Raw genomic sequence first — 23,368 nt, forward strand, 5'->3', positions numbered from 1 at the left:
AGGCTGATAATTAGGGATGAAGATGCTAAGGGGTCTCCTAGGCTCATTTAAGGCTTTCAAAAACATCTGGGAGCTTGTTTGTCATTTCAGAGGGTGCCAGCCCAAAGACAAGAGAGATGTTAAATTGCCCTCCAAAAAAGGAACATGCTTGGTAAGTTTAGTTCTTGCTATTGCTTAAATGTCCCTGCCAAAACTCACGTTGAGACTTAGTCCTTAATGTAGTGGTTTGGAGAGGTGGCGCCTTTAAGAGGTGATTGGATCCTAAGAGCGCTGCTTTCATAAATGGATTAATCCATTTATCAATTAATGGGTTATTAGGTTAATGGATTAATGGGTCATCTTGGGAATGAAACTGGTGGCTTTCTAAGACAAGAGAAAGAGCTGAGCTAGCACGTTAGCACAATCAGCCCCCTCACCACGTGATGCCCTGAGCTTCCCTGGGACTCTGCAGAGAGTCCCCACCTCTCCACCAGCCAGAGAGAGGGCTCTCGCCAGATGTGGCCCCTCAACCTTGGACTTCTCAGACTCTATAACTGTAATAAATAAATTCCTTTTCTCTACAAATTCCACAGTTTCGGCCAGGCATGGTGGCTCATGCCTATAATCCCGCCACTTTGGAGGCCAAGGCAGGAGGATCACTTGAGCCCAGGGGTTCAACGCCAGCCTGGACAGCATGGCCAAACCCCATCTCTACAACACACACACACACACACACACACACACACACACACACACACACACACAATTAGCTGGGCATGGTAGCAAGTGCCTATAGTCCTAGCTACGGGTGGCTGAGGAGGGAGGATCATTTGAGCCTGGGAGGTGGAGGTTGCAGTGAGACAAAATCACGCCACTGCACTCCAGCCTGGGTGACAGAGCAAGATCCTGTCTCAAAAAAAAAAAAAAAAGAAATCCCCAGTATCAGGTATTCTGTTATAAGCAACAGAAAATGGACTAAAACAGTTCTCTATGAAGGGGTTCCTTGTGGGATGATCCCTCCAGTGGCCCCTCCTCAAAGGTTACGTGGTGCTCATGGGGCCACTCGGTGAATAGCTGATGCCATTTGGAATTCTGGATGTGGAACAAACACCATGTGCTACGAGTTCAGTGCCTCACCTCTCTGCTTCCTCCACACCCTAGTTGTATGTATAACCTCCTACAACAAACATAACAGATACAACAAAATCTGTTCCAGCATTTTCTCAGATTTGTGTCATGGCATTCATGGGTGCTCTGGGCAAAAGAGTTCCATAGCCAGACAGGCTTAGCAAGCACTGGGTTAAACGACATCAGATAGTTGTCTTTGCTGCAGGACTTTTCAGAACCTTTAATATGTTAGTACAACTTGTAATCAGGTTACTTAGCCTCAATTTTCTGTGGCTCTGGGCAGTTGGCCTCTTTGATTTTCTGAGCTGTCCTTTCTTCTGAAGACTCATGGAATAACAGTCTCAACCGTTCTTTATAATGCCAGACCCAGAGAAGGTAGAGGGATTTCGGTGATGAGAGGGGCCCCATGTTGGGCTAAACCCTTCTCCAGGCACTGACTTTGTGGCTTTCTCTCACCTCATACTTCTTTGAGGAAAGAAGTGAGGGATAAGCAATGGCTTATGAAGGAGCACATTGATTCATTGGCTGAGGAGAGAAGGGAGTTCTTGTGGAGGGAGGCAGCAGTCACTGGAGTCTTCAGAGGTGGGATGGTGGCATTCTGGACAATTTCTTTTCTTCCAGGATTCTCCCAAAGAGCTTGGCTGCCTCCAGGGCACATCCCCAGTGGATGGTGAGCCCATAGCCTCCATGGCCATAGTTGTGGATGACCTAGGAGAGGCAAGAGAGAAGGTGGCCAGGTCCAAGAGGGACCATGGAAAGAATAGATGAAGCTCTTCTGCCCTGGAAGACTCAGGAGCCTGCTGAAGAGTCCTGGGCAAAGCCAGATGCCACCCGAGTTTCTCTTGGCACTCGGGTGGAATGGTGGGGACCCCCTGGAACAGTTGCAAGAGATGATGGGGCAGCCACCAAATGGGTATCTGGAAAATAGCCTTGGAGTCAAATTCAAATCACATCCCAGCCCTGCCCTTCTACCAGTGGTCTGACTTGGGCAAGTGACTTCACCTCTTAATTCACCCCAGTTTCCTCATCCAAAGCATAGGGAGAACTGTCCCTTTCCCAACGAGCTCCAGAGGAGATTTAATAAGGTCATTCATGTAATGGACTTGCTGCTGTGTCTGACACGAAGTACACATCCAGTAAGTACACATTTTCCTGTTATTTGACCACAGACTTTAGAAAACCAACCCCATTCACCATTTCACCACCACCATTAACACTGCCATTGATACTGTCATCTCTGCCATACCCTCAATATTGCCAATGAGACAGTTAGTGCAGACATGTTAACACTGCCTTTGAGATTGTCACCTCTGCTGTGGTATTAACATCCTTGATAGTGTCATTTCCATCAGCACCAACTACTATCCCCACTCCTAATCACACCATTATCAACATGGATCTCATCAGCACCACCTCCATTAACATCACTGCTGCCCCTCTATGTAACCTTCAGCAGGTCCTTAACCATCATTGAGACTCAGTTTCCCCATTTATAGAGGAAGGAATATTAGCCACCACTGCTCCTGCCTGCCAGGGAGCCTGTGTGGAACCTGAGATCAGACATGACTGTTCCCTAGAAATGCCAGAGCCATCTGAGGAGTGGAAGAGGGCATTACTTTCCTTGCCATGGGAGCATACCTCTGTGTTTGAAGGTCCAGTGCGAAGCTGTTCTCTTTGTAGCCGAATCTGGGGGCGTACTGGCCGGAAGCCAGTTCGTTCACCAATAATTCTTGCATTCTGGAAAGAAAAATGCTGATCACTCATTTCTGGATTTTTTTTTCCTGCTGCCATTTTTAGGTTGTAGGGAGTTAGCTTTGAGAATCTCATCACCACCACCACTAATATAGTCACAGTCGTCTTTATCAATCACCACTACCACCAACACCATCTTTATCAGCTACCAGCATCATTACCATTACTGCTTCCACCTTTCCACCAATGCCATCATCAACCACTACCCTCACCATCAGCCACCACCATAATTTTAACAACCATCACCACCTTATCACCATCACTATTACCATTCTCAGCATTTTCCTCACTATCAGTACCAACTCATCCTCATCACCATCACTACTGTCATCATCACTCACAGACAAATGTGAAAACCAAGGGCTCTCAGCCATGGCCAGACAGGATTCATTAGCCCATAGCAAGAACTTCCCTGTACATTGTCAAATTCTGTTGTATTCCACATCCCTTGCTGGAGTTAATTTGCCCAATTATCCCAGTGGTGGCATCTTCCCGTCCTGAAGTGTCCTCATTACCAAGCTCCCAGGACCTTGGTCTAGGGCACTGCTACTCCTCCCTACCTTACCTTCAGTGTGGGCTCCAGTCTGCAGCAGCCTTCCCAAATGGTGTTGTGGTCCTGGATATTGTTTAGTTCACTCCAGTTTCCCAACTGGAAGATGCCTCCAAGAGTAACTGTCTGGGTCCTAGATACAAATGAGGAGGGTCAAGGATGAAGGAAAATGAAGGCTCTGAGATGAATAAAGGTCATTACCATCAACCTTGTCACCTCTGCTAACACCACCACCATCACTACCTCAATTGCCACCGTCATCACCATCAACACCAACAACCAACTCTTCCATCACCACTTCCATCAGTGTTGTCATCTCCATCAACAACATTGTCTTCACTACTATCATTAATAGGTCATCACCACCAACTGCATTCATCATTTCACCACCACCATTAACATTGCCATTGATATTGTCATCTCCACGACACCAGTAACATCGCCATTGAGACAAGATGGTTGGTGAAACCATGTTATTAACATTGCCTTTGAGATTGTCAGATCTGCTACAGTATTAGCATCATTGATAGTGTCATTTCCATCAGCACCAACTACCATCCCCACTCCCAATCACACCTTCATCAACATTGATCTCCTCATCAGCACCAGACCACCTCCATTAACATCACCACTCTACCACTCTTATGCCAATCGCCACCCCCATGAACGCTGTCTTCCCCATCAATACAATATTATCCCTACTACCACCATTCCACTATCAACAATATTGTCATCCCATGAACACCACCACTGGTTTCAGTGACATTGTCATCTCCACCATTAACATTACCGTCACTGTCAATCCCAATCACCATTCCCATTCCCACTCCCATTATTGCCATTCACACCACTTTTTTTTTTTTTTTGAGACAGAGTCTCGCTCTGTGGCCCAAGCTGGAGTACAGTGGTGTGATCATGGCTCTCTGCATCCTCAGCCTCCCGGGTTCAAGCAATCCTCCCATCTCAGCCTCCTGAACAGCTGGGACCACAGGCGTACACCATCACACCTGACTAATTTTTGTATTTTTGTAGAGACAGGGTCTCGCCATGTTGCCCAGGCTGGTCTTGAACTCCTGGGCTCAAGAAATCCTCCCACGTTGGCCTCCCAAAGTGCTGGGAGTACAGGCATGAGCCACCTACATATCACTTTTAGTGTCACCACATTACATCCACTCCCTTTGTCTCCAGCATCACAACTATTGTCATCCGAAAGAATGTTCACGGTAGACCTCAGTCGAGACTGAGTCTACCTTCCCAGGGATTCAGTAGCTCAAACTCACTAAAAACATTGAAAGGGGCCAGGCACGGTGGCTCACACCTGTAATCCCAGCACTTTGGGAGGCGAGGGTGGGTGGATCACCTGAGTCAGGAGTTCAAGACCAGCCTGGCCAACGTGGTGAAACCTTGTCTCTACTAAAAATACAAAAAATTAGCTGGGTGTGGTGGTGGTGGGCACCTGTAATCTCAGCTACTTGGGAGGTTGAGGCAGGATAATTGCTTGAACCTGGGAGGCAGAGGTTGTAGTGAGCCAAGATCGCACCACTGCACTCTAGCCTGGGCAACAAGAGTGAAACTCTGTCTCAAAAAATAATAACAAATAAATAAATACATAAAAACATTGAAAGGGAACAACTGCAGGGAGTAAGGAGCCTGGGGCAGGCAGCAGGGGCATGAAGAGGGCATGAAGGGGACCCCTCCTCTGCCCGAGAACAGTCCGATTTTACCCTGGGATGATGTACGGGGAATTGTAGATGCCTCTCTCTGGGTCATGCGTGAGAATGAAGTGCTTCATCCAAGGGGCGTCCACCTGTTGATTCAGGGCAGGAAAGTCTCATCAGCGAGGTGAGTCAGTGTGGCTGCCCTTGCTCCCCTCCGTGGCCAGATGTCCTGACAAGAGTGGCCAGGCTGATTCCTTATAAGACCTCTCATGACCGTGTGGCCCAAGTCTGCACCTGACTGCTTGCCTCTTGCAGGAAGAGCTGCCCTAATTGGCAGCCACCCCTGCTCCCTGAAGCATTATTTCTCCTCACCCACACGTCTGAAGAAAAGCACCAGTACACACATGTAAAGGCATACACATAAGAAATAAAAATAAAATTCTAAGCCCCCAACTGACTGAACAGACCCCCTCTTGGCCCCAGGAGCCCCAGAGAAACCTTGGAGCTGAGTTCACAGCCACGGGGGGAAGGGAGGGCTGATACATCTCATTATATCCCCTCCCTCAATGACCTGACCAAAGTTAGGCTTTCTTCCCTAAGGGGTAAGCAGATACCAGCCCTTTCAACAGACTCCACACTGATAACATCAATGACAAGCTTATCTTCCCAGATACAGAACTTCCTCCATTCCTTTTTTCTTCAAACCTTCAATTTTTTTTTTTGACACAGAGTCTCGCTCTGTTGCCAGGCTGGAGTGCAGTGGCGCAGTCTCGGCTCACTGCAGCCTCCGCCTCCCGGGTTCAAGCGATTGTCCTGCCTCAGCCTCCCAAGTAGCTGGGATTACAGGCACCTGCCACTACACCCAGCTAATTTTTTGTATTTTTAGTAGAGATGGGGTTTCACCATGTTGGCCAGGCTGGTCTCGAACTCCTGACCTCATGATCCACCTGCCTCGGCCTCCCAAAGTGCTGGGATTACAGGTGTGAGTCACTGCACCTGGCCCAAACCTTCATCTTATCTTATGTAAAATGTAGATTTACTGGGCACTAACTAAAGTCTCACAAGTATGCAATCATTCTCCCGCTGCTGCACCCTTCTCTCACTTTTTTTTTAAAACAAAATGTATAAAGATTAAATCTCCTGAGAACCTCTTTGGAAAAAGGAGTCACAGGTGCATCTGTGACTCGCATTTTTCTTGGGTGCGCCCTCAGGCTGGCTCCATAAACCTCCATGATTTGAGACTTATGCCTCAGTCACTCATTGGTTGTCACATCCATCAGCCCACATTAGGAACACACACGTGCACCCCTACACACAGAAGCACACACACCTGCACACCTATGAACACTCACAGGTGCACATGCACACACACACACCCTCACACACATGCACACACACATACCTTCACATGCATCCACACACATAACCCTCACACACATGCATGCACACACACACCCTTACATAAATGCACACACCCTCACACACATGCACACATACCCTCACACACACACACACCATCACACACGTACATACACTCTCACATACATGCACACACACCCTCACACACATGCACACACACATACCCTCCCATGGTGTGCACATGCACACACACATACCCTCCCATGGTGTGCATGCATGCACACCGTCACACATATGCACACACCCTCACACACATGCACACACACACTCACACATGCACACACACATGCACACCCTCACACAGACGCACACACACCCCCTTACATACACACACACACTCACATACATGCACACACACATACCCTCACACATATGCACACACACAGCAAGAGGAGGCATGGAACAATGCTTGCACGCACAGGCTCTTAAGCCAGGTTGCCTGGATTCCAATCCCAATTGCACTGCTTACTACCGTGTGAACTTGTGCCTGTTACTTAACTCCTCTGTGCCTCAATTTCTTCATCTGTAAGATGGCAATGACGGTATGGTAGTACCCAGCTCAAAGGGCTGTGGCCATCACTAAATTAATTAACACAATAGGCTGAGCGTGGTGGCTGGCTCACGCCTGTAATCCCAGCACTTTGACAGGCCAAGGCGGGGGGATCACTTGAGCCCAGGAGTTTGAGACCAGCCTTAGCAATATGGTGAAACCCTGTCTCTACAAAAAATAAGAAAATTAGCTGAGCATGGTGGTGGCATGCGCCTGTAGTCCCAGCTACTCAGTAGGCTAAGGTGGGAGCCTGGGAGGTCAAGGCTACAGTGAGCCATGATCAAGATACTGCACTGTAACCTGGGCAACGGAGTGATACCCTGTCTCAATAATAATAATAACAATGATAATAATAATAACACAATTAATAATAATTAATAATAATAATAAACACAATAAAGTGCTTAGGACGGTATCTGGCGCTTGGTAAACATTCTAATGTTTGCTATTTTTATTGCAATACAGGCATATGCTGCTCCCACATAGGTACAAGCGCATACATGCATGCTTCACGACCAAGAGGAAATCCTGAAAGAGAGCAATGGGGGTGGGACAGGTTTGTTTTTTCACATGTCAATTCCCTGCGGTCCGGGGGAGTCCTCTAACAGATGTTCCTGATTTGTCCATGATCCTGAGAGATGAAATAAGCATGCAGAATGATTTCCTATTAACAAAAGGCAGGGGTCTCACCCTCACACTCACCTTAATGATCTGCCCCCGGCCTGGCTGCAGCAGGGGGTCTGGTTGTAGCGCCCCAGCCCATACCCCAGTGCAGTTGACAATCACATCTGCGCCTTCTCTTGCCACCTGGTAGCAACCAACAGGGCAGTGGGGGATGAAAGGTGGGGAAGACCCTGGTATTCCCTGTTCTCTCTTTCCCTTTCTTCTACCCCCAATCTGTCTACTCCCTGATGAACAGTGGGGAGAGGTCTCAATGAGGAATCAGAGGGGCCTGGCTCAAAATTTTCACACTGCCATTTATCTGACTTGTGACCTTGAAAATGGCTCTTTACCTCCTTAATGCTCGGCTGCCCCTGTAAAACAAGGCTGCCCATGGCTGTTAATAGGCTGCTATGAGGCTCCTGTACAACTCTGAATATAAAAGTGGTTGTAAAACAGTTCTTTGGATGGGGGAAATCTTCCTGGAACCTCCCAAAAGAATTCAGAAAGGAAGCAGAGATAGTTCTCTTTCTCCTGACTCCTTTTAACTTTATTCTCTTGCCTTATACTCTGCCAAGACATTTGCAGAAGACACGTTGGAACCCCTAGTTCTGCCTACAGATGAGATGATCTCATCTCAAGCACGCATCATGAGCCCCTAAGCTCCCCAACCCAGCCCCAGTGACTCTCACCACAAGTCAGTCAAGGGACACACATTGCAGGACGCTACTATTGTTCCTGAGTGAATGATTGAGAATGAAGACTGCATTGGGTCGACCACGTATCTTCAGTGTCCATCAGGGCCTGACCAGAGCAGGTTAGTCCTCATGACATAGCACTAGTAACTACGTGTACGGAGCGCCTTCCATGTGCCAAGCAGGGTTTTAGATGCTGGGATTGAATGAAGCCATACAGTAAAGCTCTTGTTGCTGGTGCCTGGAGATGGTGGCTTTTCCTATCATTATTATTGGTGGTGGTGTTGCTTTAGAGGTGAGTCAGCTGAGGGCCTGGACTTTGCAGAAAGACCAACACAGATGTCAGTAGGGTTAGGAAGCAACCAAGTGTCTGACCTTAGAGTGCAGCTGACACTGAGAAAAGGCGGCCAGCTGTCTAGCCCCAAAACTCACTGAGGCTCAGATATAAATCAGCCCCTAATGGCCACCATGATCCCAGTGATCCTTTGTTCCCAACACCAACATGAAGGCAGAGACCTCCTCCTTCAGAATACCTAAGTCCTCCTGGGGCAAGGGTCTGGGGCAGGCCTGTGGGGACCCTAGGAGCCTGAGAAGGGGCCCCTGACTCAGCAGCAAGAAGCAGAGGCCTCCCCTCTTCTCCCTTCCCCATCCCCTACATCAGCCCTGCAGCTCACCTCCTCAAAAGACTCCACCTTCCGCTGGAAGAACTTCACTCCCCTCTCAGTTAACCTGGGATGATCAAACACATCAAAAAGCCCAGTATTCAGTTATCTGCCCCATCCCACCAAGAGGGTGGCACAGGGGCCTTTCCCAAACAACCTTCTGTGGACGTTAGTCGCACAGGATGCTGCTTGAGAAGATGGCTATGTCATCAAATCAGCTCATGAGCACCTGGCTGGACTGGTGGTCCACAAAATCTCCCTTGAGAAACCAGAGATGGTCCAAGCCCGTTGTTGGGCAGATGGAGTTGGGGAAGGTCCTTCCTGAAGGCCATACAGTGAGTCAATGATGGAGTTGGAACTCAAACCCAGGCCTCTTAGCCCCCAATACTTCCCATGACCACCACATTGCTTTGTAACAGCAAAGGGGATGAGATTCAGAGTAGAGAAGGAGAGAGTTGTACCAGTGCCAAATTCCCCTTTGTCAGAAGCCGGGCATGAGGAGGGAGGTGGGCTGAGGATATCCACCTTCCCTTTAAACATCCCATAGGAAAAACATTTATCACTATTAGAAATACACTAGAAACAGCCAGGCGCGGTGGCTCATGCCTGTGATCCCAGTACTTTGGGAGGCCAAGGTGGGCAGATCACGAGGTCAGGAGATCGAGACCATCCTGGCTAACACGGTGAAACCCAGTCTCTACTAATAATACAAAAAAAAAAAAATAGCCGGACGCGGTGGTGGGCGCCTGTATTCCCAGCTACTCAGGAGGCTGAGGCAGGAGAAAGGCATGAACCCAGAAGGCAGAGCTTGCAGTGAGCCAAGATTGCGCCACTGCACTCCAGCCTGGGTGACAGAGCAAGACTCCGTCTCAAAAAAAAAAAAAAAAAAAAAAAAGAAGAAGAAAGAAATACACTAGAAACATCCAAAGAACAGGAAATCAGCCAAAAAGAAGGTGAAGCATACCCTCGGAACTATCTCATTTCCATCATTTCCTCAAGATAGAAAAATCATGGGCATGTTTTTCCTGGAAAAGACTGGACAAAAGTCATGTGTCCCCAGGTTAGGAGAAATAGCCATGTCTTGGTACAATGATTCCCAAACATGGCTGATAATTAGAATCACCAGGGAGCTTCTTAAAATGCAAATTCTGCTAGGCCTATTTGCTAATGCCTGTAATCCCAGCACTTTGGAAGACTGAGGCAGGAAGATTGCTTGAGCCCAGGGGTTTGAGACCAGCCTGGGCAATATAGTGAGACTCTATCTCTACAAAAATATTAAAAAATTAGATAGGCATTGTGGCACATGCATGTGGTCCCACTACTTTGGAGGCTGAGGTGGGAGGATCACTTGAGCCCAGGAGGTTGAGGCTGCTGTGAGCTGTGTTCATACCACTACACCCCACCCCAGCCTGGGTGACAAAGTAAGATTTTGTCTCAAAAAAAAAAAAAAAAAGCAAAGTTATGAACCTTATCCCAGAAGTTCTAATTCAGCAGGTATAGAGTGGGGTCCTAAAATCTACATTTAAAAAAAATCTTCTGAGGTCATCTGATAAAAGCCACCATATATTCCATATTTTTTAAATCTTTTTTTTTTTTTTTTTGAGACAGGGTCTCGCTCTGTCACCCAGGCTGGAGTGCAGTGGTGTGATCACAGCTTACTGCAGCCTCTACTTCCCGGGATAAAGCCATCCTCCCACCTCAGCCTCCTAAGTAGCTGTGACTACAGGCATGCACCATTATACCTGGCTAATTTTGGCATTTGTCTGTAGAAACAGGGTTTTGCCATGTTGCCTAGGCTGGTCTTGAACTCCTGGGCTCAAGTGATCTGCCCACCTCAGCCTCTCAAAGTGCTAGGATTACAGGTATGAATCACCATGCCTGGCCTAAAAATCTTTAAAAAATAGTAATATATAAAAAATGTATGGAATCAGGCCGGGCCCAGTGGCTCACACCTGTAATCCCAGCACTTTGGGAGGCCAAGGTGGGCAGATTACGAGGTCAGGAGATCGAGACCATCCTGGCTAACATGGTGAAAACCCATCTCTACTAAAAATACAAAAAATTAGCCGGGCGTGGTGGTGGCAGTCACCTGTAGTCCCAGCTACTCAGGAGGCTGAGGCAGGAGAATGGCATGAACCCAGGAGGCAGAGCTTGCAGTGAGCTGAGATTGCGCCACTGCACTCCAGCCTGGGTGACAGAGCAAGACTCCATCCCACACACACACACAAAAAAGTATGGAATCTCCCTTAATATGAATGTATGTGAAAATAAATACCAATGTATCTCTCAAGCGAGTGTTTGCTAATTTAGAACACTGCAAGATTCCTATGAACATGAGAAACAAGTCAAAGACATCCACTATCATCTGTATGAGTAACATTGTTCTAGAGGTATTGGCCAAAGCAGTTAGAGAAGAAAAAAAAAAGAGAGGGAGATAAAAATAAAAGGCAGCTTATGTTTTGCAGATGATGTAAACATATCTGGAACCCTTAAAAGAATACATCTAAAACTATTACACAAACATTAGGGATTTGAAAGAGGTTGTTAATAGACATCATGTGTAAACAGCTACCCAGATGGTTCTGATGCCCAGCTAGGCTCAGGATCCATTGCCTCTGTGCCCAGTGGCGATCAGGACCAAGGATAGCTCCCACACCAGGCCTAAGGGTATTCTTCAAACCTGGGGGTCAGTCCATGCAGGGGGAAGCCCACAAACCGTCTTCCACTACAACTTGGTCTCTGGGAGGTGCCTCCCTCAAAGTGAAGCTTAAAATCTCACCTTTCAGTCAGCCACTGTAGATAGCTCTTTCCCTCCAGAATTAGGCTTGTGTGGAACCAGCCATAGCTAGTCACAGCAGGCAAAAGGTGGAAATAAAGGTAAAAATTAGAGCTATATTTGCAGGCTGTGAAATGCAGGTGGGAGCAATGTTTTTCTGTGGGCCCAAAGGCTAGTGCCAGGACCACTACATGAAGTTCAAGGGGGGAAGTGGTTTTGAGCTCAATGCAAGGAAAATTTTTCTATCAGACAAGGCCATATCTGACATTGGAAAATGCAAGTGAAGATTGGATGTGCATTTGTAGAGGGGATTCAGGTGTGGGGTGGGGTGAGGAGAAGACCAGAGAGGCATCGGGCTGTAGAGAAAAGAAAGGAGGGGTGTGGGGTCATACAGACTGGGTTGGAATCCCAGTTTGGCCACTTGGCTGTGTGACCTTAGGAAGTCACTTAGCCTCTCTGAAACTCAGTATCTTCATCTGCAAAACAAGATGGTGATATGGAGCTTCTGGGCTTGAGATCTGTGATTTCATACCCCCTGCCTTCCCAGCCCAAGACCAGGTTTGAGTGGGTAGCCTCTCTGAAGGAGCTGGATGAAGGACCAGGAGACCAGGGTACCAGGGCCTGGGTAGGACAGGAAATCTGGTGCCTCTACCCTCTGCTGCCTTCTGGACAGATCTGTCTAACTTGTGGGGCCCCAGTCCCCTTTGCCTGTGACAATAAACTCACCCGTAATCTGGGAACATATCCAGCTCTCTGGGGGTCAGCTTCCGAAATCCCAGAACTGTGTCCTTCCAGGAAGGGTCCTGAAGAGGAAGGACAAAGGGGGCACTGGGTGGGATGGAAGTCAATAATAATGATAATGGGCCAGGCGAGGTGGCTCACACCTGTAATGCCAGCACTTTGGGAGGCTGAAACGGGTGGATCACCTGAGGTCAGGAGCTCCAGACCAGCCTGGCCAACATGGTGAAACCCTGTCTACACTAAAAAAATAATAATAATACAAAAATTAGCAAGGTATGGTGGTGCATGCCTGTAATCCTAGATAGGAGACTGAGGCAGGAGAATCGCTTGAATCTGGGAGCTGGAGGTTGCAGTGAGCCGAGATTGTGCCACTGCACTCCAGCCTGGACCACAGAGTGAGACTTCATCTCAAAAAAAAAAAAAAAAAAAAAGATAATGACAAAGACTTATGTAATGCTAAGTGTGTATAAGGCACTATTCCAAGCATTTTCTTATACTGGTCCATTTAATCTTCACAAGAAGCCATTGGGGTGGATCCTATTCTTTCCCCAGTTTACAGATGGACCAGTTGAGGCTTAGAAGGATTAAATAACTTGTCTAAGGTCACACAGCTAATAAATAGTGGTGTTGGGATTTTAACCCATACAGCTTAGTTCCAGAGTCCATGTTCTTAACCCCTATTTACGGTAAGGATAAGAGTAAGACTGAGGGTGAGTTACAGGGGAAAGGTCAGAAATAGGGGAGAGAAAGCGGCAACAGTGAGAGTCACCGGGGATGAGAGAAAGCAACAGAGCATAGTGCCAGACAACCTGGGCGGAGACCCCAGCCTCATCACTTGCTGCTTGAATTCTCTGAGACTCAGTTTCCTTGTCTGTATCATAGAGTTAATAATCACTCTTGGCCGGGTGTAGTGGCTCACGCCTGTAATCCCAGCACTTTGGGAGGCCAAGGCAGGCAGATCACTTGAGATCAGGAGTTCGAGACCAGCCTGGCCATCATAGTGAAACCCCATCTCTTAAAAATACAAAAATTAGCCAGGCATGGTAGTGCATGCCTGTAATCCCAACTACTCAGGAGGCTGAGACGGGAGAATGGCTTGAACCCAGGAAGCGGAGGTTGCAGTGAGCCGAGATCATGCCAGTGAACTCCAGCCTAGGCAATACAGTGAGACCCTGTCTCAAAAAAAAAAAAAAATACTCTTGGTCCCATGAAAGGTAACAGACAATGTGGATAAAGCCCTTAGCACAGTGCCAAAGGTTGAACGAACCTTGAGAGCTGGCACGGGTCTCTGGGCACAGAGCCAGACCACCCTCTCTAAGCAGCCTGAGCAAACCCTCCCAGGGCTGTGCTGTTCCTGTTAGCACACTGGGCACCATGTAGTCACAGATGGCCTGGGTTCAAATCCCAGCTCTGCCACTGGCAAGCTTTGTGGCCTTGGGCAAGTTACTCCATTTCTCAGAGCCTCTGTTTTCTCATCTATTAAGTGAGGATAAGGACAGCACTTACCTCCTGGTTATAAAGAGAATTAAATGAGTTGCTAGCTGTAAATTAGTTAGGACTGGGCCTGGCACATAATAAATGCTTTGGCAGTTTTTGCTATGATGAGTATTTTATTTCTTCTTGATAAAAAGCCTTGGGACCTTCAGGGACACGTGAAACCTTTTGGCTTCAGCACCAAGTGCCCATCACTGCAGAACATATTTGTATTTTAGCCATGCTAATCAAAGGCTAGTTTCCTCTGGGCATCAGAAGATTCTTTGTCCTCTGCCAATTTAACAGCAAAATTTGAAACAAAAATAATTTTCAAAGCAAAAATAGAATTTAAACCAAACTTGTTTTGAACCTAGGAATCTGTTGCCTACGAGACTCAAAGCACCCCGCCCTCATCTCTGATTAAGGCTCTGCTGCACCCACCCTCACCACCCCAGCCCTGGGTGCTCGTCCCTCATGGTCAAGAACTGCTCACCCACCGGAATGGCTTCATGGAAGAGGTTGTAGCCCGAGATTAGGAACAGGCCCAGTTTTTCAGCGTTGGGAGAATGGACATGGCTCAGGAGATAGTCAAAGGTCTGTTGGCTCCAGTCCCTGGAAGGGTCATGAAGAGTTTGATCACCCAATGCCCTGAGCTGGGCAAAAAACCTTAGGTCAGCTGGCATGGGGCTGTGGCATGATCAGGAGTTTGGGGTGTATTCAAAACCCAGAAATCCACCATGTTCACTCTTGCAACTCCCCAAATGCCTTGGGTCTTCTCCCTCCCAAATTTTCCAATATTTCCCCATTAGTAGAATGAAGAAGAGAGGGAATGAAGGATGCCCCACCATAACCAAATGGAGTGCACCTCCAGCATGGGATTACATGGCTGATGAGTTTCAGTGAAGGCCTTGACCTGGCTTTGGGGATTATGAGCCACACTGTTCAGTCCGGCTGCAAGCACCCCTCCTTGTAAACACTGGTGGCAGACATCAACTTGCAGCTCCTACAACTTTTCCTCCTCCCCCTGGGCACACAGCTCACCTACATTTCCTAGACCCTCTTGCAGCTAAATGTGACTGTGTGACTTGCTTCTGGCCAAGGGACTCTAAAGACTCTGCACATGTGGTCCTGTGTGATCCTTCTGCAGTCACCAGCGCATGTGAATGGTGACATTGAGGTGACCTCATGAGCACGTGGAAAAATGGCAGAGCCACGAGATGGAAGGAGCCTGGGCCCCTGAATCACTGCCCACTGATCAGAAACATTGGTTTTTTACAGATGTGTGAATTAAAATTCTGGCTGGGTGCAGTGGCTCATGCCTATAATCCCAGCTCTTCAGGAGGCTGAGGCAGGAGGGTCACTTGAGGTCAGGAGTTTGAAACAAGCCTGGGTAACATAGTGAGATCCTGACTCTACAAAAAATAAAGAAAATTATCCAGGCATGATAGCATGCACGTGTGTCTTCGCTACTTGGAAGACTGAGGTGGGAGGATCGCTTGAGCCCAGGAGGTCAAGGCTGCAATGAGCTATGATCATGTCACTGCACTTCAGCCTGGGTGACAGGATGCCTCTTAAAAAAATTTTTTTTAATCTGTTTGAGCTGCTATTCATTGGGTGTTCCATTTGCTGAACCATCTGGCAGTTTCTAAACTACCATAATGACCTTTGCAATTTATTTGATAAATCTGTGCATCCATCCACCCACTTAGATGTTCACCCACTTAGAAGTTTTCCAGATTCAGCTGGGTGCAAGGGCTCACACCTGTAATCCCAGCAATTTGGGAGGCCAAGGAGGGCAGATCACTTAAGCCCAGGAGTTCAAGACCAGCCCGGGCAACATAGTGAGACCCTATCTCTATTTAAAAAGATAAAATTTGGCAAGGCATGATGGCTCATGCCTGTAATCCCAGCACTTCGTCAGGCGTGGTGGCTCACGCTTGTAATTCCAGCACTTTGGGAGGCCGAGGCAGACGGATCACGAGGTCAGGAGATCCAGACCACGGTGAAACCCCGTCTCTAAAAATACAAAAAAAAAAAATTAGCGGGGCGAGGTGGCGGGCGCCTGTAGTCCCAGCTACTCGGAGAGGCTGAGGCAGGAGAATGGTGTGAACCCGGGAGGCAGAGCTTGCAGTGAGCCGAGATCGCGCCACTGCACTCCAGCCTGGGTGACAGAGCGAGACTCTGTCTCAAAAAAAAAAAAAAAAAAAAAAAAATCCCAGCACTTTGGGAGGCCAATGTGGGCAGATCGCTTGAGGTCAGAAGTTCGAGACCAGTCTGGCCAACATGGTGAAACTCCATCTCTACTAAAAATACAAAAATTAGCCAGGCGGGGTGGCACATGCCTGTAATCCCAGTTACTTGGGAAGCTGAGGCAGGAGAATCGCTTGAACCTGGGAGGCAGAGGATGCAGTGAGCCAGGATCACGCCATTGCACTCCAGCCTGGGCGACAAGAGGGAAACACAATCTCAAAAAATAAATAAAAATGTATAAATTAAAACAGAGGAAGTTTTCCAGATTCACCAGTCATGTGGTATCGACAGGCACCCAGTTTAGGGAAGATGAGACAAAGCCTCCTAGCATCTGGCACAGAGCAAGGGGCTTAATATTTATGAATCTTTATTTTTTTCTTTTTGAAACAGAGTCTCACTCTGTCACGAGTGCAGTGGCGGAATCTCAGCTCACTGCCACCTTCACCTCCTGGGCTTAAATGGTTTTCCTGCCTCAGCCTCCCGAGTAGCTGGGATTACAGGCGTGCGCCACCATGCCCAGCTAATTTTTTGTATTTTTGGTAGAGATGGGGTTTCACCACATTGCCCAGGCTGATCTGGAACTCCTGGCCTCAAGTGATCCTCCCACCTCGACCTCCCAAAGTGCTAGGATTAAAGGCGTGAACCACCATGCCTGGCATTTTCTTTATTTTATGCTAGATCAGAGCTTCCACAAGGGGCTTGCTCTTGGTGATGGGAACCCTGACTCCCTCTGCAGACTTAGGTCCATGGGCCCCCCAGGCTACCCTATGTGACCCTCACTCACGCCTCCTGTGGGTTGCTGGGGTCAGAAAGGTAGGGCTGCCAGAGGCCAGCAGCCACGTCGGTGGTGGTGAGTGGGGTGAAGCGGTCTGCGTAGACCTTTATGTCCAGTGGCTGCAGGACTGAGTGGTAGCACTCATGGATGCAGAGGGCGGTGGACAGCCCGATGACTCCTGCTCCAATCACCACCACACGCATTGCACAAGCCTGTGGGAAGGAAGAGTAGAGGCACACCATCATCACCATCATCTCCATCATCCTCACCGCCATTGCCACCATCCACCATCCACCACCAAGCCCTTTTTATATTTGACCTTCCTGATGACCCCTAGGAGGAAGGAATATCATTGTTCCCATTTTGCAAATGGAAACACTGAGGTATGGAGAAATGACCGAGACTTGGCCACAGTCACACGGCTGGTGAATGATGCAACTTTCTCTGGGGAGCGTCCCCAGACACCCAGTTTCTGGGCTGGGAATAGAAAAGACCCAGCAGAGGGCACAACCAACTGTAGGCTGGGTAGGCCAGTGGTTAGTGCGATGGGCTCTGACTTCAGGACTCAGCTCTGCCACCTACTGGCCGTTAACCTTGGGCAAGATGCTTCAACCTCTAATAACCTATGCTTGAGAGGATGGATGGGAAATTGAAGATGCCAAACGTAACAAATGTAACAAGCTGCCTTATGCAAAAGAGGTAATATACTGACATTTGTGGAGCACCTACTGTGAGCCAGCTGGCCCTGGCACTAAGTGCTTCACAAGTATCCATTTATCCAAGTCTCCCAACACTCTTATGAGGTAGGGGCTGCTGTTATCAGTCCTGTTTTACAGAGGAGGAAACTGGGGTTCAGAGAGGTGATGTGACTTACCTGAAGTCACACAGCCAGTTAAATGGTACAGCTGTGACTTAATTTCAATTTGAGTAAACTCAACACATGCTTAATGCATACCTACCATGTGCCAGGCTGGCGGATAGCAAATGCAGCTATGAGCATGACAGACACAGTGTCTGGCCTCAGAACTTGGTCTTCCAGCACGGAACTCCCCCTGCCTTGGGGCACAGGCTGATTGGGCCCTGAGTAGTTTAGAAGGCCTACCAGCTTTTAACCTTGAAGCTACTTAAGCCCGCACAGCAGGGAAATATTCTGCAGGCTCCTGCTGAGGCAGAACAAGAGAATTATTTGTGCCCAGAAGAGCCAAATTCAACTTTCCCTCCTCTTCACTCACAACTCTCCTCCCGCAGACCTCAGCTCCTGGCAACTCGGGCCTGTGGCCCTGGACAGCGGGACATTCTTAATATGGCCTAGTTTTATAAAGGAGGGAAAACGGCTCCAGCCCACAAGAACTGGACTCTGTTGGGGTTTCAGAAGCCAAGTTGGAGATAGAACCAACAAACAGAAAGGTATCGTTCCTCTAGGCAATTCTCCTTCCAGCTTCGAGCCTGAGCTTGGATACTGGGGCTTAGGGGACAGCTCCTCTCAGGGACCCTTGGTCTTCTCTCTTCCCTCTTCCCCCATACTTTGCCTCTGGAGACACAATCTCTTCATCTGCAAAATAGGGTTAATCCCAATCTCACAGGGTCATTTTAAGGATTAAATAAGAAGTTTAGCAAAAGTTCTCGGTACCATGCCTGGCACAGAGTAGGCCCTCAACACACAGCAGCCTCCTTCCTGTCTCCTAGCATTTTGAAAAATCACATAGAGCAAAAACATTGCAGGAACAAAACGAGAGAGGGAGGACCAGGTGCAGTGGCTCACGCCTGTAATCCCGGTACTTTGGGAGGCCGAGGCGGGTGGATCATGAGGTCAGGAGTTCAAGATCAGTCTGGCCAAGATGGTGAAACCCCATCTCTACTAAAAACTACAAAAATTAGCCGGGTGCAGTGGCAGGCACCTATAATCCCAGCTACTTGGGAGGCTGAGGCCAGAGAATCGCTTGAACCCAGGCAGCAGAGGGTGCAGTGAGTCGAGTTTGCACCACTGCATTCCAGTCTGGGCAACAGAGCAAGACTCTGTCTTAAAAAAAAAAAAAAAAAAAAGAGGAGAAGAGAAAGGCAGAGTCAGACCTGGCTTCACTTCTGCCTTGCTGTGTGACCTTGGCTAAGTTAATTCCCCTCTCTGGGCTTTTTGACTGTCTCTGCATAATTTCCGGAGAGCTGACCACTTTTTTTTCTTTCTTTTAAGAGACAAGGTCTCACTCTGTCACCCAGGCTGGAGTGCAGTGGCACGATCATAGCTCACTGCCACCTCCAATTCCTAGGCTCAAGCGATCCTCCCCCCTCAGCCTCCCAAAGCGCTGGGCTTTTAGGTGTGAGCCACTGCACCCGCCCCCTTGACCATTTTTATATGTTAACAATGAGAAGGCAGAGGAATAAAGGGCTTTCTGTATTTTTCCTAATTCTCCATGAAGAATCTAAGAGACAGTATGGCCCAGGCTGAGAGTCAGACAGACCCAGGTTCACAGCCTGACTCGGGCACACACCAGCCATGTAACCCTGGGCAAGTTGCTAAACTTGACTGAGTGAGGGTGACCAACCTCCCCAGCTTGCCCAGGACTGAGGGTCCTCCCAGGATGCAGACTTTCAGACTAGAAGTCAGTGCATCAGAGTCCCAGGCAAACCAGGATGAGTTGGTTAATCCTAATTGAACCTCAGTTTCCTCATCTATAAACTTTTTTTTTTTCGAGACAGAGTTTCACTCTTGTCACCCAGGCTAGAGTGCAATGGCACAATCTCGGCTCACTGCAGATTCTGCCTCCCGGGTTCAAGTGATTTTCCTGCCTCAGCCTCCTGAGTAGCTGGGATTACAGGCATGCACCAACACGACTGGCTAATTTTTGTATTTTTAGTAGAGATGGGGTTTCACCATGTTGGCCAGGCTGGTCTCAAACTTCTGACCTCAGGTGATTTGCTGGCCTCAGACTCTCAAAGTGCTGGGATTACAGGCGTGAGCCACCACGCCCGACATCATCTATAAACTTTTATGAGAGCTGACAAAGCTCCAGCTCCTTGCCTTATCGTCTCCTCACTGGAATATCAGCTCCTGGACACCCAGGTGGTGAGAGGCAGAGCCCAGGCCAGCCTGACTCATAAGCCTATGTGCTTAAACGCCATGCTTGCCAATAAATCACACGGTTTGAAAAATCTGAGAATCAAGCCAGTAAAGAAGAACAGCCGAAGCTTCAGAGTCCTGCAATTCAAAAATAAAATATAATATAAAATAAAACAAAATAAAATAAAATAAAATGCCTGTAGGAATTTTTAGAGTGTTGGTAGGAATAGAATGGAAAATCAAAAAGGCCAGGCACGGTGGCTCACGTCTTTAATTCCAGCACTTGGGGAGGTCGAGGCCAGCAGATCACTTGAGGTCAGGAGTTCAAGACCAGCCCGGCCAACATGGTGAAACCCTGTCTCTACAAAAATACAAAAAAATTAGCTGGGCATAGTGGTGCACGCCTGAAATTCCAGCTACTCGGGAGGCTGAGGCAGGAGAATCCCTTGAACCCGGGAGGAGGAGGTTGCAGTGGGCCGAAATCATGCCATTGTACTCCAGCCCAGGTGACAAGAGTGAAACTCTGTCCAAAAAAAAAAAAAAAGAATTTAAAAGGAAAAAAATGTGAGTCCTAAGTCAATTTTTTTTTTAAAAAATTCATTATATGAGTCAGAGTTGACACTGATTATAGCAACGTGTGTGTGTGTGTGTGTGTGTGTGTGTTTTTAAAGTGCAAAATAAATGCATGAGGTCCTCATGACAAGCCAGAGCCAGATTGTCAGATGTGGCAGATCCAGCCTTAGGTAAAATCATTCATGCGTGTAGGTAATGAGCTTTTGGACTTAAACGCACCCAGCTCAGTTATTCGGTTGGACATTTTCATGTTGATGCTGATGTTTTTATTAGTGTTGCCGTTCTCCTCTGTTTTACACCATTACTTCAACCCAGCAAGCTTGGAGTATGCATCCCAGAAGATGCAAACAGCTGAGATTATTATATTTGTGTGTGTGCGTGTGTGTGCGTGTCTGTGTCTGTGTGTGTGATTAGAATGTCTGTGTAAGTATGGAGCAGGAAGGGAATCAACGTATTTTGGTCTCTGCCACTTGCTAGATACATGTGGATTCAGTACAGACATAATCCTCCTAATCCTCTCAACTGCTCTAGGAAGTAGGGAAGGTTACTGCCCTCATTCTGGAGGCTGGGACTGAGGTTTAGGGAGGAGAAGTCACCCACCCAAGGTTACACAGTTAGTATGGGACAGCATTCGGATCTAGACCCAGTTCTACCGGAGCTTTCTGCACTGCTCCAAAAAAATATTTAGGCAGTCGGCATGCAGTTGCCACTTGATGCTTTCTGCTTGTCTTTCAGTCTTGCATTTATCTGCCTAGGACCTCCCTTGTCCCCTAGAAGGCAATCTGAGACAACTGATGCCTTTGATTGCTACATGCCCGTAGCAAAGAATATGAAAGACTTCTTTTTTAAAAAAAAAATCAGTAAGCCAGAGATGAGGCATTTGAATGAACATAATTAGTTCTTCCTGGTTGCACCACACGGCTACTTATTATGAAGTTGTTATTTGCAGAGTTTATCCTTGAAATGGAACAGAAGCTATAAAAGTTTGAGAACCAGGCTACCAACTCCCCCACCAAAAATAATAATAACTACCATATGAGTACTTGCTACGTGCCTAGATCTGTTCTAAGTACTTTACATGCACCACCTCTTTTAACACTCAGACTCACGCTGTAAGAGGGGACTTATGATCCCCATGTTCCAGATGAAGAAACTGAGGCTTCAGGAGGGAAAAATCACTTACCCATGGTCTCTCTGCTGGATGTTTGAGAGGCTGGATCTCTCCTTTCCTGTCATCTGCCTTAGGCTGTAATATTGAGCCCTGTCTTTGACATTGGGAGGACATGAAATCCTTTGCCTCTCCCCTCTCCCAATCCCTGTCCCCAGCTCAAAGGTGCATCTGCCACTCACCAGAAGTACTAAACTGCTGGAGAGACCAGACAATTGCAGTGCGGGGACACAGGATGCTATTTCCTGAGGTGAAGCTCCTGATTCTGGGGCGTCTTGTTTCCAGCCCTCTGTCCGCCAGCCTGGACTGGAGCGCAGGGTCAAAGTCTGGAGCTATGGACAGGGCACGGCTTGAGGGGTGGGGCTCAGCACTGCACTGCCCACAGAGACTGGACCCAGGCCCGGCCGGGAGACCTCGCTCCCAGTCCCTGAAAAGTTGCCTGACTTTTCTGGCTGATCTCAAGCCCCTGTGGACAGGCCTTGGGGGAAGGAGGGAGGGCGGGCATTCTTGGAGGGTTGATGAGCACAAGAAGGTCTGTCTCTCTGGCCAGCTGGAGAGGATCCCCTTTCTTCCCTCTTCCTGCTGCCACCCTGGGAGAGGGTCGGGACGTTCCCTGGGGCACTGTAGGCCTGGCCTGCAGGGGGGGGTGGTCAGCCTGGCAGCCCCTGAGGGGAAAGGAGAGGCACAGGACAGGGGCTCCCTGGGCCAGCCCGATGCCATTCCAGGACGCTGGGGAGATGAGGCCAAGGAGAGACTGGAGGTGACGCTTGTGTGGGCCATGAGGATGCGTGGCTCTTTGCTCCCGTATCCCAGAGACGCAAGCGGCAGGACTCCAGGCCCTTCCTCTGCCAGGGATAGACATGGAGCTGTGATTTTTAGAGCCCAGAGATCTGCAGGCACCTCACTGTACAGATGAGAAGACTGAGGCCTGAGAGAGAGGGACCAATCAGCCCTGAGGGAGGCATTCTTTGGGTCAGCTTTAGCAATCCAGCTTCTAACACCTGCCTTTAATATCATCAAATAAAAAGACGAAGATGAAATAAGAAAATGCACGCAAAATACTCACTGCATAGTATTTTTTCTTTTTTCTTTAAGAGGGTCGGCTGGGCACAGTGACTCACACCTGTAATCCTGACACTTTGGGAGGCCATGGTGGGTGGATCACCTGAGGTCAGGAGTTCGAGACCAGCCTGGCCAACATGGCGAAACCCCTTCTCTACTAAAATTACAAAAAATCAGCCAGGAGTGGTGGGGCGTGCCTGTAATCCTGGCTACTCAGGAGGCTGAGGCAGGAGAATTGCTTGAACCTGGTGGGTGGAGGTTGCAGTGAGCTGAGATGGCATCACTGCACACTCCAGCCTGGGCTACAGAGCGATACTCTGCCTAAAAAAAAAAAAAAGAAAACAAAAATAAGAAAAAGAAAAAAAAACAGACAGGGTCAGGCCAGGTGCAGTAGCTCTTGCCTATAATCCCAGCACTTTGGGAGGCCAAGGTGGATGGATCA

General features: G+C 48.2%; 1 protein-coding gene across 1 annotated transcript; it reads right to left on the reverse strand.

The window, feature by feature from the left end:
• Window positions 1-786: 786 nt before the first annotated feature.
• Window positions 787-22,276, reverse strand: DAO (D-amino acid oxidase). The gene is made up of 11 exons (XM_032168770.2): window positions 22,047-22,276; window positions 17,078-17,280; window positions 14,541-14,655; window positions 12,556-12,632; window positions 11,833-11,898; window positions 9,066-9,120; window positions 7,739-7,843; window positions 5,134-5,216; window positions 3,425-3,542; window positions 2,746-2,844; window positions 787-1,815 (listed from the first exon to the last, which is right to left on the reverse strand). Exons 2-11 carry the CDS (start codon window positions 17,269-17,271, stop codon window positions 1,684-1,686), a joined length of 1,044 nt encoding a protein of 347 aa, XP_032024661.1. The 5' UTR covers window positions 17,272-17,280; window positions 22,047-22,276; the 3' UTR covers window positions 787-1,683.
• Window positions 22,277-23,368: the final 1,092 nt, after the last annotated feature.

The sequence above is a fragment of the Hylobates moloch genome, unplaced genomic scaffold (assembly GCF_009828535.3).
Source record: "Hylobates moloch isolate HMO894 unplaced genomic scaffold, HMol_V3 SCAFFOLD_12, whole genome shotgun sequence".
In the NCBI taxonomy this organism is placed as follows: Eukaryota; Metazoa; Chordata; class Mammalia; order Primates; family Hylobatidae; genus Hylobates; species Hylobates moloch.

Excerpts from the sequence above, each read along its gene's own strand:
- DAO (XM_032168770.2), bottom strand. The coding sequence starts at position 17,271 with ATGCGTGTGGTGGTGATTGGAGCAGGAGTCATCGGGCTGTCCACCGCC. Across the intron at positions 3,543-5,133 it reads TCCCCGTACATCATCCCAGG|GACCCAGACAGTTACTCTTG; the intron begins GTAAAATCGGAC and ends ATTTGTATCTAG. Across the intron at positions 1,816-2,745 it reads CTGGACCTTCAAACACAGAG|GTCATCCACAACTATGGCCA; the intron begins GTATGCTCCCAT and ends TGCCTCTCCTAG.